This window comes from Bacillus rossius, chromosome 1 (genome assembly GCF_032445375.1).
Source record: "Bacillus rossius redtenbacheri isolate Brsri chromosome 1, Brsri_v3, whole genome shotgun sequence".
Taxonomy (NCBI): Eukaryota; Metazoa; Arthropoda; class Insecta; order Phasmatodea; family Bacillidae; genus Bacillus; species Bacillus rossius.
Window position 1 is genome coordinate 101,243,448 of NC_086330.1, and position 16,202 is coordinate 101,259,649.

At 38.7% G+C, this 16,202-nt stretch overlaps 1 protein-coding gene across 1 annotated transcript in view; it reads left to right on the forward strand.

Annotated features, from left to right (window-relative positions):
* The window catches only part of LOC134540820 (protein nervous wreck), a 303,303-nt gene that overhangs the window by 134,560 nt on the left and 152,541 nt on the right, over positions 1–16,202 (forward strand). Inside the window, exon 4 of the mRNA XM_063383775.1 lies at positions 15,424–15,509. Coding sequence (XP_063239845.1) covers positions 15,424–15,509 — 86 coding nt within the window. The remainder of the gene's footprint in view (positions 1–15,423; positions 15,510–16,202) is intronic.

Genomic DNA, 16,202 nt, shown 5'->3' on the forward strand with positions numbered 1-16,202 from the left:
TGGTGCATACAATCGAAATAAGCACTATTTGTTGTTTATTGACTTTAAAAGTAATTGCAACAGCTTCTAATTTATTAAATTCAGGTAAATGAAATTCACTATGTTGTATACTTCTGTGGATTAGTAGGGCAACCCCTCCACTTCTGGTATCGCGGTCGCGCCTATAAATAGTGTAATTTAAGATAGTTAGACGATCTGCTGGAATTAAGTGTGTTTCGTTTATCGCCGCGATTCTAATATTATGTTTAATTAAATGATCGGTAAATTCGATTATTTTATTTCTAATTCTTCGTGCATTCCAGTAAAGGATGGTACTTAATCTACTGTCAACGGGGGTAGTATTAATGGCAGAACCTAAATTAAGGGTGTGCGGCATTAAAGCTGGCCGCTAATGCTGTCACGAAGCCTGTGGTGGCTTTTATTTTGTCCTCTATTGACTTGGACGGATTACACCAAATAGCCATTAAAATGCACATTGGTTCCAGGACGTGTGCCAGGTTAGGGTTCTGTGCAATGGCATCCGATTGGCCCACGAGCTTCAGAAAGTCACTCGCGCCCATCGCTGGATTCTCCAAGGGTTTTAACTGCGGTGAAGCAGTTGGCAATTCTGTTGGTGAGTCTGTCTGCAACGGGCTGGCTTGTTGTTGCGCGACTTTCTTGGAATCACTGGGGGGAGGGGTGGAGTTGGGTGGCGCCTTAGTACCTGGCTGATCCGTCACCTGACCATGTGCCCGGCCTTTGCCGTTTTTGTGACCCGAATGGTGTTTCTTCGGGGGCCTCTGGGGCAGGGGCTGGCCTCTAGGCCTGGGTGGGTTTGCCAAGACAGGATACTCCAGTTCATGCCTATCGCTCAGCAATGCATATTGGTTAGGGCTCTGCCATTGCGGGGGGGCGGGGTAGCTCGGGGCTCGCCACGGCTGCCTTGGGGGCTGGGGGCAGTAGCCTGAGGGGCCGGCTTGTTGTGGGGGCGGGCGGACTTGAGCTGCGGCAGCTGCTCGCTTGTTTTCACGCACTGCGCGTTTGGACTGCAGCTCTCTGTCTTTCCGCTCCTGTTGCGGGAGGTGACGCCAGTTCTCCCTCTTGTAGGCCATGCAGCCTCTGTAATTGGCGCAATGCGGGCCTTCACATCGCGCGCACTTTGCCTTCGTCCTGTCACCTCCCTGGGGGCAAACCTCGGTTTTGTGCCCTTGGCTGCACCATCGGCACACAGGGGAGGCTCTGCAGCCTTTTGCGGGGTGGCCAAACCTCTGACAGTTGCCACATTGGAGGGGGCCTTTGGGGTGTCGATAGTCCTCAACACGAATGCTGAGGCCTCCGAATGACTTCAGGTCGTAAATCCTTTCTGGATTTACGGCCTTCGGGAGCTCTACAACTAACTTATTTATAGGTTGCCTTGTCTGCCTGTTGTACAGAAACCAGAAGTTCTGCACTGGAAGCCCCATTGCGGCGAACTCAGCCTGAATGAATTGTTTGTCGGTGCTGCTATGCACTCGACAAAACACAAACTTGTTCGGGATCTCGTCCCGTTGCAGCAGCACAGAGTGTTGCACTCCGGCCTGCTCCAGTGCACGCACTGCCCTGTGGTACTCCTCCACGGTGGCAGTGTGAATCATGAGCTGGTCATGGCCGCGACTGACGCACGACCAGCGCTCCTGCAGTGCTGCATCCAGCACTGTTTTAATGGCCGGGTAGCTGTGGCCAGAATCCACGAATACATACAGGGGTTTCACCTGCATTTTCTTTGCCTGAGGGGCAGGGTTTGGCGGGGCAGGGCTCGAACCTGCGGGCGTGTTGGCGGCCGTTTGACTGGTCGAGTTGTTTGCCCTTCTGACGGGCTGCTTGCGAAGTCGCTCGGCCTGCTGCCTGGCAATCGCGGGGTTCGTCAGTGGGGGGCGCAGTCTTTCGTCCTTTCCTCCCGTTTTTTGGTTTTATGAGACGACTGTTGTAAAGCCGTCGTCGCTAGACATTTTGGTTTCGTCGTCGCTCGGCAGGGGCACATCGATGCACTCCTGCATCACCTGCTCGTCACTTAACTGATCAGTCATGTCGCTAGTTACACCCTACAACGCACTAACACCCACTGACCACGCACCCGGTATTAAGCCGGGTTGTGGCTAGGCTGTAGGGTTAGCTACAACCCGGGTTGTTTTGCACGCTTACACTTCTTAGAAAAACCTGGGAATACCACCTGGCATGTGTGCGAGTAAACAGGCTGTTCCTGGAATCTCGCAACTCCGCTTGACGCGTCCGTCCTCGGCCAAGGCTCGGAGCAAACTCCGCAGGACCGCCTTCCGCCGCCAGCGAGCACCGACTCAAACGGTTTCGTCTCTCACTCCCACTCCCTAGTCATGACGGAGAGACCCGAGAATAGCCGAAGATCCTTCGTTTGTGTTTAGTTCACACGTACACTCGCACGCACACTGGCCCCACTTTTACAATTACGCTTTACTACTTTCTCTCCAATATTTCTCGCTTATGTTTGCAAATACGAAGATGGACCTGGGAACCTTTGTTATATATTTTTTGATTCTCCACAACTTTTGTTTGAAACTTTTTTCGTTTAAACACCTAGATTATGATAAAAACTGAATCACAACCAATTTTTAACCCTTTTTCTACAAAAACTTCACGTCCAATTTCAAGAAAAAAATTAACACCATTCGATTCAGCGACCTCGAATTACCCTTATATCAAGTTTGCAGGTCTGCTGGTAAAAAGTGCTAACTTTGCCTCATATTGACTGGCCTATATAGGGGGTACTGGGAAAATACAAAGCATAAAAGCCAGTGGAATAATCCAAACCCATTATTACTGCGAACATTATTTTGTAGTGATACAGTTGTTTTCATGTAAATGAAAAAAATAATAATATATCTCTAACATTGCTGAATATTTCTGTTCCGTACACAAAAAAAAATGCGAGAGAGTTTATCAGTACTCGCCAGTGATGGTAAACGTCTAACCTTGGTAAGGAGCAAATCCATATGTTCTCTATGGAAACTAACTTATAATACGAAACTCAAACACAAAATTTAAAGTAGAATACTTTAAAATATTGCTGAGCCTGATAAATTAAATATTCGCTTTTCCAATATCAAAATTTCTCGAAGTGAATCTCACTCCTATTTTCTTCTCCCGCCGCTATAATTCGTGGCCTTAATAGTAAACGTGGCTTGCCACTATTTAACGCGGATAGCAGCTAGCGACGAGCGAAATAAGTATTTTCCAATACCAGGCATGGCAGTTATGGTTCCGATTGAATAACTCGTCGTTTAGATGGTTTAAGTTATCAGTTAGTGGGCATTAATGTCGATTTTCAATCACTGGCACTATTCCAATTGCAAAGAGTACTACAAAATCATTACAACCATAAAAATTATGGCTTAATAATAACAATGGAATTGTAATTTTTCTTTTTCCTTTGTTCAAAATAAAATAATATTTTGCCTCGGTTGCCGATGTAATTATGTTGTAACGCCCCTCGTGCCTCAAAATAAAATTATTTTATTTTAATAAAAAGTCCTGGGAAACTGCTGGGCAAAATACTAAGAAAATTAAAGATAATTACCAGAGGGGGCACGAGGTGGTGCACAAGACAAAATTCACACTCCCTGCACACTAGTAACTTGGGGAGTTCGTGGATCGATAAAATAAAGAAGGTATTTGATAAATAAATACACTACATCGGTAGCTTGGTCTATAGGTTTTCCTGGTTTATTATTAAGAGATTTTGTTTTCGCATTACTTCAACATGACAATAAAGATCTTAGTAAGTAACAAAGTTATGGGGGCGCCCCGGGATTATTTTAAACCACACATATTACACCTTAACAAATAAATGATTACATAAACAAAAATTTAAAAAATTGCACCAAAATTTGATTCTCCCAATGATTACATATACATGAGTTTCCTTGATTTTACATGTCCCTGAAGATTACTTTCTTAAAGCCCTGCTCGCTGGTATCTTGTTAGTGAATTTAGTTGATTCGATGCAAGTGGAATATATACATAGCTTATATCACCCGGGTCTTCCCAGGGTGACGTCGGACCGAGAGGAAAACTCTTCTAAAGGGGGAAATCAGCAGCAGGTCCCGAAGATCATGCGGGGAGCAATTTCTCTCCCCGGAAACTTTGACCCTGTCTGAAACACATGTCAAATTCAAAACGAATTAGACCTGCGTCCAGACAGTCATGCACAGTCGGCGCGAAAGGCCAACAAACGGAAATTCGGGGAAGAAAAAAAAGTTGGATTACTCACCAAACAGGGTGTGAAATCAGGGCTCGCGAGGTGTCTCGCGCCGACATCAGGATGACGCGTACCGAGAATTCGCGGATCTGCGGAAGAAACTAAAATTTTTAGGAAGGTAAAAAAATAATAAAATGTAACTAAACATGACCTTCTAAATACTACATCTGATTGGCTACTGTACCACTGGGATCACATCCCTAAAGCAAGCTGACTACATTCTTGTGCACACGAATTCGCCGTTGCCGCGAAAAGCCTCTTAGCACAGAGGACGCCGAGAAGACGTGGTCAGTAGCCGAGATCGGAGAACTAAGTGACCGCGATGGCGGTCAAAGCTTCTAATTAAATCGGGCGCTAAAGCCCTAGGGAGGAGGGGGAAGGTTCGGCTCATGGCCGAAAACATGAAGAGATGTCCGAGGCGGGCGTGACAAGAACACGACATGCGCGTTCTCTACCGCCCAGAACAGAAGGCAACAAACAATCGACTTCTACAGGCCGCGAGAAGAAAGCATAGTGCCATATGGCACCGCGGCGCTGCTCTCTAGCGGCGTAAAGGGGAACTAACTGAGACGGTGATCTGACTTGCCACCAGGTGTCACGAGGGTGAGCTCTGCACGCTGGCGACCAGGCCCGCGGTTACTTTATCCTCTGCTAGATGTCGGGGACGTCTCTGTCGGACCAGGGAGAAGGTCCTTGAATTAGGCCATCGTCCCGTCAGGTCACTGCTCCTAGCTTGATTTCTCAGAACTAAAGTGAGGTGGAGAGAGAGGAAGGGGAGGGGGGGGACAGAAAACGCCACTAGCTTGAGAACGTCGGTCCACTGGAGACTACTTTGTGACGAGACTTGCTATTCTCAGCAGCCCTCTAAGAAGAAGCAGCTCGCAGGCCAGAAGCTGCTCTATGCGATTTTGGTCATGAAGAGAAATAATATTACAAACTCGGGACGTGACTGCAGGCGAGAGAAATTTCAACCGGGCTGACCATGTCCACATTAGACAGCAAAATATCAGATTGGCCCCCTGGGAAGGGGCTTCGGTCCACTGGCACAAAGTTTAAATACGTGGCGTACACCTGCCTAACAAAAAGTAAATCCCCTTAACAACCAGATAAATTTTAAAAAAAGAATTCCCAAAAAATTTTAAAATTATAAAAAAATTAAAAAAAGGTGACGAAATGCCTAATTTCCGGCACAATGTATAATTTGATTGAAGCACCTAATTTATTCCTTAATTAAGAAAAAAATTCTACTGATTGAATGAATAACATATTTTATATAATTTAGCTTATATTCCACTTAAATTTGACGTGTAGACGCTATATCATATTATTAAAATACTGACCATCTTGTTAAAATTCACTAAACAGTTAATACTATAAGTTTCCAAAACCTTAGAAATATATTTTTATGACATTTATTAAAACAAACAGGAACTATATGTTTGTTAATATGATTTTTCTTAAAGACTGAAATTAGTCTGTAAATACTTGATACAAACACTTTCATCTTGTTGAGCATATGTTGCAGTAGGCCCTTGAATCTGTCGTGGTGGTGGTGAAAGCCCAGTTGTAGTCGGCTCTTGGGTCTGTCGTAGTGGTGTTGATAGCCCAGTTGCAGTCAGCCCTTGGGTCTGTCGTGGTGGTGGTGATATCCCAGTTGCAGTCGGCCCTTGGATCTGTCGTGGTGGTGGTGACAGCCCAGTTGCAGTCGGCCCTTGGGTCTGTCGTGGTGGTGGTGATATCCCAGTTGCAGTCGGCCCTTGGATCTGTCGTGGTGGTGGTGACAGCCCAGTTGTAGTCGGCCCTTGGGTCTGTCGTGGTGGTGACAGCCCAGTTTCAGTCGGCCCTTGGGTCTGTCGTGGTGGTGGTGATATCCCAGTTGCAGTCGGCCCTTGGATCTATCGTGGTGGTGGTGACAGCCCAGTTGTAGTCGGCCCTTGGGTCTGTCGTGGTGGTGACAGCCCAGTTTCAGTCGGCCCTTGGGTATGTCGTGGTGGTGGTGATAGCCCTTTTGCAGTCGGCCCTTGGATCTGTTGTGGTGGTGGTGATAGCCAGTTGCAGTCGGCCCTTGGATCTGTCGTGGTGGTGGTGATAGCCAAGTTGCAGTCGGCCCTTGGGTCTGTCATGGTGGTGGTGATAGCCCTTTTGCAGTCGGCGATGGCTGCGCGGAGTTGCTTCTGCGCCACGCCGTGTATGGCTTCGCTCTCCTTGATCTCTGTCGGAATTCGTCGAAACGGTTTTAAATTAATGTTATGTCTAGCGTCCGGAGGGCGAGGGCTCGTATCGCGGCCAAAACAACCTTCCTGGCAAACGCAGGATGGTTTCTAACATTTAGCCTATGGCCCAATCCTTTCCCAGTTTTCTTGACTTGTATTGTGTTGTGTTGTATTTTTTGATTTCCCCGGCCCATCGTTTAACCTTCGCTTCAGAGACACCATCCAATAACGTTTGGCCAAATAATTTTTGAAGTTTACGACAATGCCGCAGATTTCACTAGCGCAGCCATGTGTGTTTGACAAGTTTGGATACCTCGAGTTTCCGTCAAATTTTTTTAAAGTAAGAAATGGCTTGCGTGATGAATATAATTGCAGATTAAAGGGGTTATAAAGATAAAATAATTAAAATAATGTTAAAATTAATGGAATGATTTTTATGGTAATTTAAATGAAGCTTTTTAGTGTCTATATGTTTTTACTATTGTAGAGCATTCAGTTTATTATAAATGTAATATAAAATAGAGAATTATGGATAGTTAAAAAAGGCATTAAAATTTTAAAAAGTTCACAACACCGTGATGCATTTTGTTAATTAAAAAAAACTATAAATAAAATGTTTAAAATGACTTAGTACAAAAATAAAATTTTATGGTGTGGTGAGATTTTGAAAATGTGTGAGGTTATATGACCAACTTTATTTTATAAAGCAATATTTCGTCATAACTACGCCACCAACATTTTTTCGTCAAATATATTTGGAGAAAAAATATTTTGATAGTGTTACTGGCCAGTAATGACCTGGTTGTCAATGAGGCCTTAAACCAAACTTTTCCTCGTCTCCTGAAAGGGAAGATGGAATCTTCGATCCGCTCGCAAGAGAACCCTTTCTTCCCTCACTGAGTAACCCCCCCCCCCCCCCCCCCAATAATGCCTCAATCGCATCGCTCCAATATACTCCAGAATAGAGGCGTGTACAGGGGCGGAAACCTGACAAGGCCACCTCGAGCCTGCTAGGTCACGTCAACTGAAAGAAGCTACCAGTCTGCCGTTAGTTTTTACTGTAGGTATTAAGGGGGGAGGAGAGAGAGACAGAGATTATAGAACATGGTCTACAGTATAGTCTTGTTCCACCAGACAGCACGTTCTCTTTCAGAGGGTAGTATCACAAATTATTTTGCTTCTAATGTTTTGTGTTTGCACAGTATACACATATTGAGTTGTTTATTACAAGCTTTTCATACTAAACATGTCTTAATTTGATATTTTTTATGAACTTAAAGACCAAATTTTGTCAGTCCTGTCATGTACTGAAAGCACGTAATCATGTGTGGCACAGTTTTAAATTAACCATTAGTATTTAGCCTTCATTAAAATTAAATTATTTTTAGTATATCATTTATTAAATTAAAAATTATTATGTTTTCTCAAAAAGACATAGGTATATAATCCAGTTTTATGCATGGTTTTAGGAAAACCTAATCTTTAGTGTTTTTATAAATGATTGAATAAAAATAAAGAACATAAAGGCGAAGGTTACATTTGAACGGTTAATCCAAAGCATGAGTTCATGCTTTTAAACCTGACATAAAAATTTGCCTTTAAGTTTAAAAAAAAACATTAAATAAGGATTTGTTTAGCAGAATAAAAAAATATATAAAAAAAATGTGGTTTACTATGAATTTATTTAAAATCATGTTCAAAAACACGAAATAATGGAAACAAAATAATTATAATGCCAGCTGCGTCAGCGACTCTTTACTATGCAGATTGCACTGATCAATTTTCACGTGAATTATTTAAAGTGTTCGTTTGTAATGCCCGCTGATAAATATTACGCTATATTTTGCTTATTTGCTTCTCGATTTCAAAGCAAGCAAATAAAGTCCTATATATTTTCGAGATTTTTTTTTCCAACTAGAAGATCAAGCTATATGCAATATAGACATAATAAAATACACGGATTTATCAAAGAAATTATTTTATTGTTATATGTTGTAATGTATTGTTATATAAAATTACTTATACAATATCTACATGGAAACTTTTACAGAATTAACTGATCTTGCATTTTTAATAAATTAAATAAAATGCTCTTAACTGAGAAACGAGCCCATGATATGGTGGTATATTCTCGGAGTTTTACTGATCCTTTTTATTCTTGTACTCCTTAAGTTTTATACACAGAAAAAAATCGATGTTCTGTAACACAAATTAATTGAAAGGGGGCGGTTTACTTCCATAATTTTGTATTTATTACGGTTATTTTAATTGAATCAATAATATAAATGTCGTTAATACTTAAGTTTTCATCAAATAATTAAGTGTTTATTTGATGGTTTTAAAAGCATTGAAGGCAAAATTACATTTTAATCCTGGCATGAATTCAGAGCATGAAGAAGTGTGATACACAATTATAATTAACCACTTGTACTATAACTCTTGAGACTTTAATAAATTTTCTTAAATACTATAAAATAGTGTATAATGACTATCACTACAGTTGCGATCATTCTCAATAACTAAACAAACTGCTGCAGTCCATCACTATTAACTTAGAATATTTCATTAGACAATGTATAAGGCTTAAAATTATTAAATCTAAAAAATAAAATATTTGTGAAATCTTAAGAAATGTTGAAACCCTTATTAAATAATTAATTCAATAATGAAGTGTATATGTACATGAATATTTTACATTTTCAGTGCATTACCTGTCGCAACTATTGAAAATGTAAAACAATCATTCATCTGTAGTTTTAAGCACACTTTAAGAAATGACCAATATCTAAGTGTTATTTCTGAAGCACACTTGTTTTTTTAATATTCCAATTATAAACGTATTTACATGCATTTACGTTCTCCATCTCGGCGTGATTAATGGGGGGGTGGGTGTTGTTCCCCGCAAGTCATGCAACTTAACAACGTGTGTCAAGTTGGCTGTTAAATATGCGTGACTTTGATATGTTATATGTGTGTTATACTACAAATACAGAATACCAAACAACTTTGATATGCTTTTACTTCAATCTCCCATCGTTATATTAGCTAAAAGAATGTAACAAAGTCCTGTACATAAATTGCAGGTATGCTACTTCACATGCGAACGAAATAATTCAGTCATATTTTATACAAATTTTTATTATTTACTAGCTGCAGTACCTAGCGTTGCCCGGGCTGAACACAGAGTGAAGGGAACTGTTTAGAGATCAGATGTAGTTAGTAATTGTCTTCTTAATATGAATGTCAAGTGTGCAAAATAATTTATATCACTTTCAGATCCCAACAGACGTTGTTCTGCCAGTTTATAGTTATTTACCTGGTTGTATGTAATCTAGACTCTATAAAGCAATATAGAAAAAAAAAACTGAAAAATAAGGGATTAATAATATTGAAAAGATTCCATTATCTAGCTAATGCTCGGCATGCATTGCAATGCCTCATTCAGTTTTGTTTTGTGATATATTTGAAGTAGTTACACATATACAAATAATCTATCCATGTCTCTAAATATATATTTATCTCTATCTACATCTATAGTCCTATATATCTATGTATCTCTCTATCTGTATTTATCTCTTTATATCTACATACATACCTCACACAATCTCTATGTATTCTATATGAGGGTACTGATTGCTTCGTTGTTAATATCACACGGGTGTTTTTTACTTGTATGGGAAAATTAAGAATGATAAGGCATCTAGTGTGTGGCAACTTCTAGCGCCTGCGGCATTGTCAACACACACTTCGTATGTGTACTGCATGTTGTAACTAACCCCCTCCAACGCATTTGATTCTAAATTGGACTTTTAGTAAGGATCCCTAATGTTATTGATAATATAATATAGCCTATAGCCTTCCTCGATAAATGTACTATCCAACACTGAAAGAATTTTTCAAATCGGACCAGTGGTTCCTGAGATTAGCGCGTTCAAACAAACAAACAAACAAACTCTTCAGCTTTATAATATTAGTATAGATTGTACACCAAAATAGAAGGATATGAGTTAAACATTTACTTAATGAATAACACACACAATTTATTGATTGGCAACCCGTTTATTGTAAATTAATAGTATGAAAAAAAATTATGTTTGTCAAGCTTGCGATCTTGTAGTGCATGTATGAAGAAAAATTGTGAAGATTCCTTTAGTGTCAACTCTGTAATATAGTGCATCTCATCCTTAAATGGCAGTGGGCATTTACTTTCTCTTTCCAATGCACGATGTCTGCCGTTAGCGCTGTCCTTGTTGCAGTGTGCTCTGTTGCCAGATGCACGCCATAGAGCGCAAAAGTTTCAGACACGACTTTTTAATGTAATGAAAATGTTTTTAATGTATCGGAAAAATTGTAATGTGTAAGGTAATATCTGGAATGAGAATTGTGGAAATACATTTTCCTAGAGTATTTCATCAAGAGCATAATATGATAACTTCTATTTTTTTTTAATTTTTGATGAGATGTAATTGAAAGACGTCTTCTCGGTTTCAACCGTTTTTGTTAACATGTTGTTTATATCATTTAATTTTAAGAAGTTTATCTCTTTTCAGCATTGCACATACTTTCACGGAATGCTTTGTTATTAATAGACTAGTGATTGACTGTTAAAAATAGTTTCTCTTGTGAAATAATAATCGGTGTTTAGCATTTAATTATTTTCTGACAGAATGACCACAACTGTAAAAATTCTGTCAGTAGACCCATTTTATATTATTAGAAAAATCGAGAAATAGTATAATTTAAAATACATATTAAAACTTATTACGATTAACGATTGTATACAAAATAAGTCTTTTTAATTTTAACAACCCGGGTAGTATCAATCTGGCAACAGTGTTCTGTACTGCAATCTAAGCGTGAAACAAACTATAGTAGTTTACTTACTCTGTGGTCCAGACGGCATGCAGCGCTCCGCGCGTTGGCTCACCGTTAATTTATAAATACTTCGAGATTTTGAATGCTGACCGAAGGCTCTTGTAGACTAAGGCTGGTATTTATAGTCGCATCTTGAGCAATGTCTTGAGACCGTCTTGACGAAGACGGTCTTGTATCTCAAGGCAGCGATTTCAATCTCCATGTTTCATAGTCCGCGAACAAGACGAGCTTCATGAAGACTGCATGCTCAAGCAAGAGCTTGTTTGCCGTACTTATGGCTTGACGAAGCACTTACTTGAGACAGCCGAAAAGACACGAGCATACACGAACTTTGCCGATTGAACTGTTTTCGTTAAATATTCTGGTACTATTCACACCAAGCACTGAAACCCCAGAATTTGAGGCTATTTATAGTAACAAGATTTAGTGAGTATATATCACTACATTCGAAGTGCGTTTGTACGTTGATGTGAGGAATTCGTTTATTGTTTTAATACTCTTGAATCACACATGGAAAATTGATGTTTTGCGACCACAAATATGCATACCTTCTAGTACATCTCAGCTTGTGTCACTTGAGATGAATGAAATTAAGAACTTTATAGACATTTGTCTTTCCTGTGCAAGTTTAACATTAAGAAATTATGTATCTAACGATTTAATAATACCCTTTTAAAAAATAATAAAATGAAGTTAGCATCTTCAGAACTGTTAATACTGAATTACTACTTGTTTAAAAGCTACCTGTCTTTACAGAATTATAAAAAAATATTTCAGGTAGTGAAAAACTTTTTTTGTTGAGAAAATGTCACTCTGCTTCAGCTTCAGGATAAGGTACAGTAAATGTTAGTTTAATAAAAATATCAGATTTAAATACACAGTAAAATAAAAATTTTAATTTAAGTAAAAAAAAAATGTATGTTTAGAATTATAGCAATAAGTTTGAACGAATCTGATAAGGGTACATAGTAAGGAACTTAAAATTTTGTAAACCCCTTTATAAAGTGTTTGTTCATCAATAATATAAGACATTAATTTCCTCATATAATAGGTTAATTTTTCTTGTTCAAGTTACTTGTGATTCTATAATTTAATCGTATTATAAGTAAAATATATAGACTACAGTATGTCTCAAAGCCTACTGAGTATGAAATAACCAAATCATTAAATTGAGCTATCAATTTAAATATATTATAACAATTAGATTTTAAAAAATTAATCTAATAAAATTTCTCTTAAAGCTATATTTGCATTTTTCATTTACTGTAACTATATATAAAAAAAAAATTTGTCGGTACCAGGATTTGAACAACATTCGCATTGCGTTCTCAAGACCCATCTCCCTAACCATTACACTACGAAACCTCTAACGAGATTTTGTGGAAAATTATGTTATATCAACATTGTAATGCCACTTTTTCTTAAATGATTTTTAATGTATTTAGGGTGTCACGAATGTAGAATTAAATTTTCTGATTGTGATATGTACCATCAACCATCATTAAACGCATCGTTTTCCACATCCATTGTACTCGTTCTGTGATCGATACGTAAATAAACGTGTCTGTTTAGCACTTGAAAATGTAACCACTGGTCACAAACAAACACTAAACTCATTTAAAATACATATAAAATTGCTTCAGCACTTCATACAGGATTTATTTAAGTTTAAAAATACGAGGTTCACGAGAATCCGCCATTTTCTACATTGCGATCAGAACAAGCAATTGCTTGAGACATGCCTGCAGTGGTCTTGGCAAAGACGATCTTATTCGTGTTCTTAAGCACGGTCTCAGCGACTATGAGACATGCTTCTTCGATGGTGTTCTCAAGCAACGACTATGAGACAGGAGAATGCCCTCTCATAAATAAGAAATATGTGACTATCATAAGATGGTCTTCATCAAGATTGTCTTGTTTGCGATCACTTGAGATCATCTCAAGCAACCTCTATGGCACACAAATGTTAAATAAGAATGCATATAAGAATTTCTTGACGAAGGAATTGCTCAAGACGTGAATATAAATACCACCCCAAGTATCTGCTACTTCTCTACTGCTGGGTCTGAGGCCACATCCGTGGGAGTGATCAAGTCCCCGACGTCATCGGCGCGCTTTGTCGCAGCGCCATCTTTGAGGACGATCAGCAACTGACAATCGCCTAGTCAGGGGTCTGTTTGTATCGGTGAGGCGGGATGATAGGTGCGACGCTCGCTGGTGCTCCTGGCATGTTATCTGGCTCTGAACTGGCGCGCAGTCTTCTCGTCGTGCATGGGGCAACTATAAGAAATGAACGGTAACCGTAATTTTATATGGCGGAGAAATGACGATAAAGGTGTAGGCTAATGCAAGTCCTTCGAGTGCTTTCAAGAATCTGTAAATTATGTTTCACGCCTAAACATTATCCTGAAATAACGCCTTTTTTTTTGTTGTCATTTTCACTCATCTAAAAATACAGTTTAAAAACAACATTTGGAAACAAGTTACATATCCGCCCTCAGCGTATTCTTAAATGCTTTTCGTGAACAGACACCACGCGCATATCTTGAACAGTGTTCAAATTGCGTGGTTTATTTTTTTCTAAAGCTCTGATAGTTTCATTAATATATTATGTGGACAGCAAAAAAAAAACTAAATAAAACGAGTGAGAATAAATATATACACATTCGTGTAAGGCCTGTTCTACAATGACAAGGATCAGAGTGTCTACAGTAGCACGCAGACGGAGACGGAGCCGTGTGGATTAGCTCGGCAATGCTCAGCTCTTCCGTTTACGTTGCTCCGTGCGACCAATAGAAGCCGAGGACTTGGCTGCGGTGGTAGCCATGTTTATTTATGTTTTAAATACGTTTTTAATTGTTTAAAGTAAAAGTATATGCAGTGTTCTATTATTATTTTGTCGTTTATTTTTATTATTTATGAAATTCTGTCCATACTATTTTGAAGCAAAGATATTTTAAAATTAAATTAGTATTTCATAACTTTGAAATGCAATCTTATTGGTTGCCATTTTAATATGTTTCCATGCATTGTAGAAGCAGCAGACGCGATAGTCAAATGTTCCTGCAGATACGTGTCATTGTAAAACGAGCCTAAGTGGGATAGGCGAGCTTTTATTTTTAATATTTCAGCATGAAAATTAAGGTGATCGCTTAGCGTCCCTAGGAGACGTGTAACAAACGATCTCATGCCAGTTTGATGCCTGGGGCGTAGAGGCGAATGATGTCGGGCCAGTGTTGCACACACTCTTAGATATCACTGTAAATTTACGGAATTTTCAACGAAGAATTCACCACAAATAAACCAAGAGTTTTTCGTAATCTCTGATGACTGAAGCTTCGTGGAAACTACACCGTATCCCAACTTCCAAGCTCTGTGTTACGTTGTAAACAAGGTAAACGTGTACGTGGAGAAAAAAAGAAAGCCTCGAAAAGTTATTAAATTATTTATTTAAGATCATTATTGATGATTCATGTTCAAAGTAAATTAAATCAACACCCGTAAAATTACGAATATAATCATAACATTTCGAAGATCCCTGGATAATTTGAAACAACCGTTCTTCGTGAATTTATGGTAAAAATTTCTAACCGTATACACATTTACAGGTATGTGAAACATTCTACTTCAAATGATGTGAGGATGGAATTCAGTGAGTCACGGCAATTCATTGAATCATCGTGTAGAAAGACCATATGATGTTCAATCAAATTAACACAATTTTGAAATATATTAATACGGTCGTTGGCCGTTCAACTAAACTACTCCAAGAAATTTTTTTAAGGTTTGAAAATACAGCTTACGGTATCTCTCAGAAGGATAAATTTAATAATACAAGCGCCAAGAGAGAAAAGGATTGATTGACATGGAAAATGTTTTATGTATTCAAAATTAGGCAGTATTGACATTTCTGGATTTAGACCCCCCGCATCCAGGGATACATTTTTTATTGAGTTTATTCTTGACTGTAATTTCCGTCCTTCCAGAAGCCGGCCCTCGAAGTCACAAGGCCACCCAGACAATCAATCATTCCCTGGACGAAAGGGATAACCGGTCAATAACGCTCGTGTTTTTTTTTGTTCTCAGGCCCTGCTCAAGATATCCTCCGCTTTCCTGAACAAGAAAATTCCCAACATACCGGACATCAAGACTGAAGGAGAGGAGGAGAAATGGTGAGTTGTAAATATTCTCAATATTCCGTGGACAGTCTTTGCTTGAAACACTGTACTGTAGGATTCGTTTCTTTTTTATTTTGTAACTGTTACTCAGTTTATTTAATGTGGTTCCCAGAAACTTTGGTTACGTCATTTTATACTTCACTGTGGCGTTTCAAAATTATACGTAAACTGTGTTGTTTTTTTTTTTTTTGTAAATGGAACACAAATATCCATGTAAAATTACAGATATTTATAAATTTGTACATTTACATGAACAAACTGTATTACTATAAAAAACGTGTTCACAGTAGTACTGGGTTCAAATTCTTAACGCGAAATTTATTTTTTGTGTTTTCCCAGTACCTCCAATAGTCAAAAAGTTGTTTGTAAACAGTTCCCTGAATAGCTTTCCAGTATTAACTCCACAAATTAATTATTGGCTATTCGGCTGTATTTTTCATGATTTTTTTAAAAAAATAATGCTTGAATGAAACATCAATTAAAGTATAAAATTTTGCGCCAATTTTCGTGAGAAATACTCAATATTATCTCGAAAAACGTATTTCATATATGCAAAAAATAACCGTAGCCATATGTTGTACAAAGTTACAATTTCTTGGCAACTGGTTTTCCAAAAGAATCTTTTGTAAAAGTACAGATAATTTTATTTTCCGTGTGTACAACCTTATTTTTTTAATATTTTTTTTT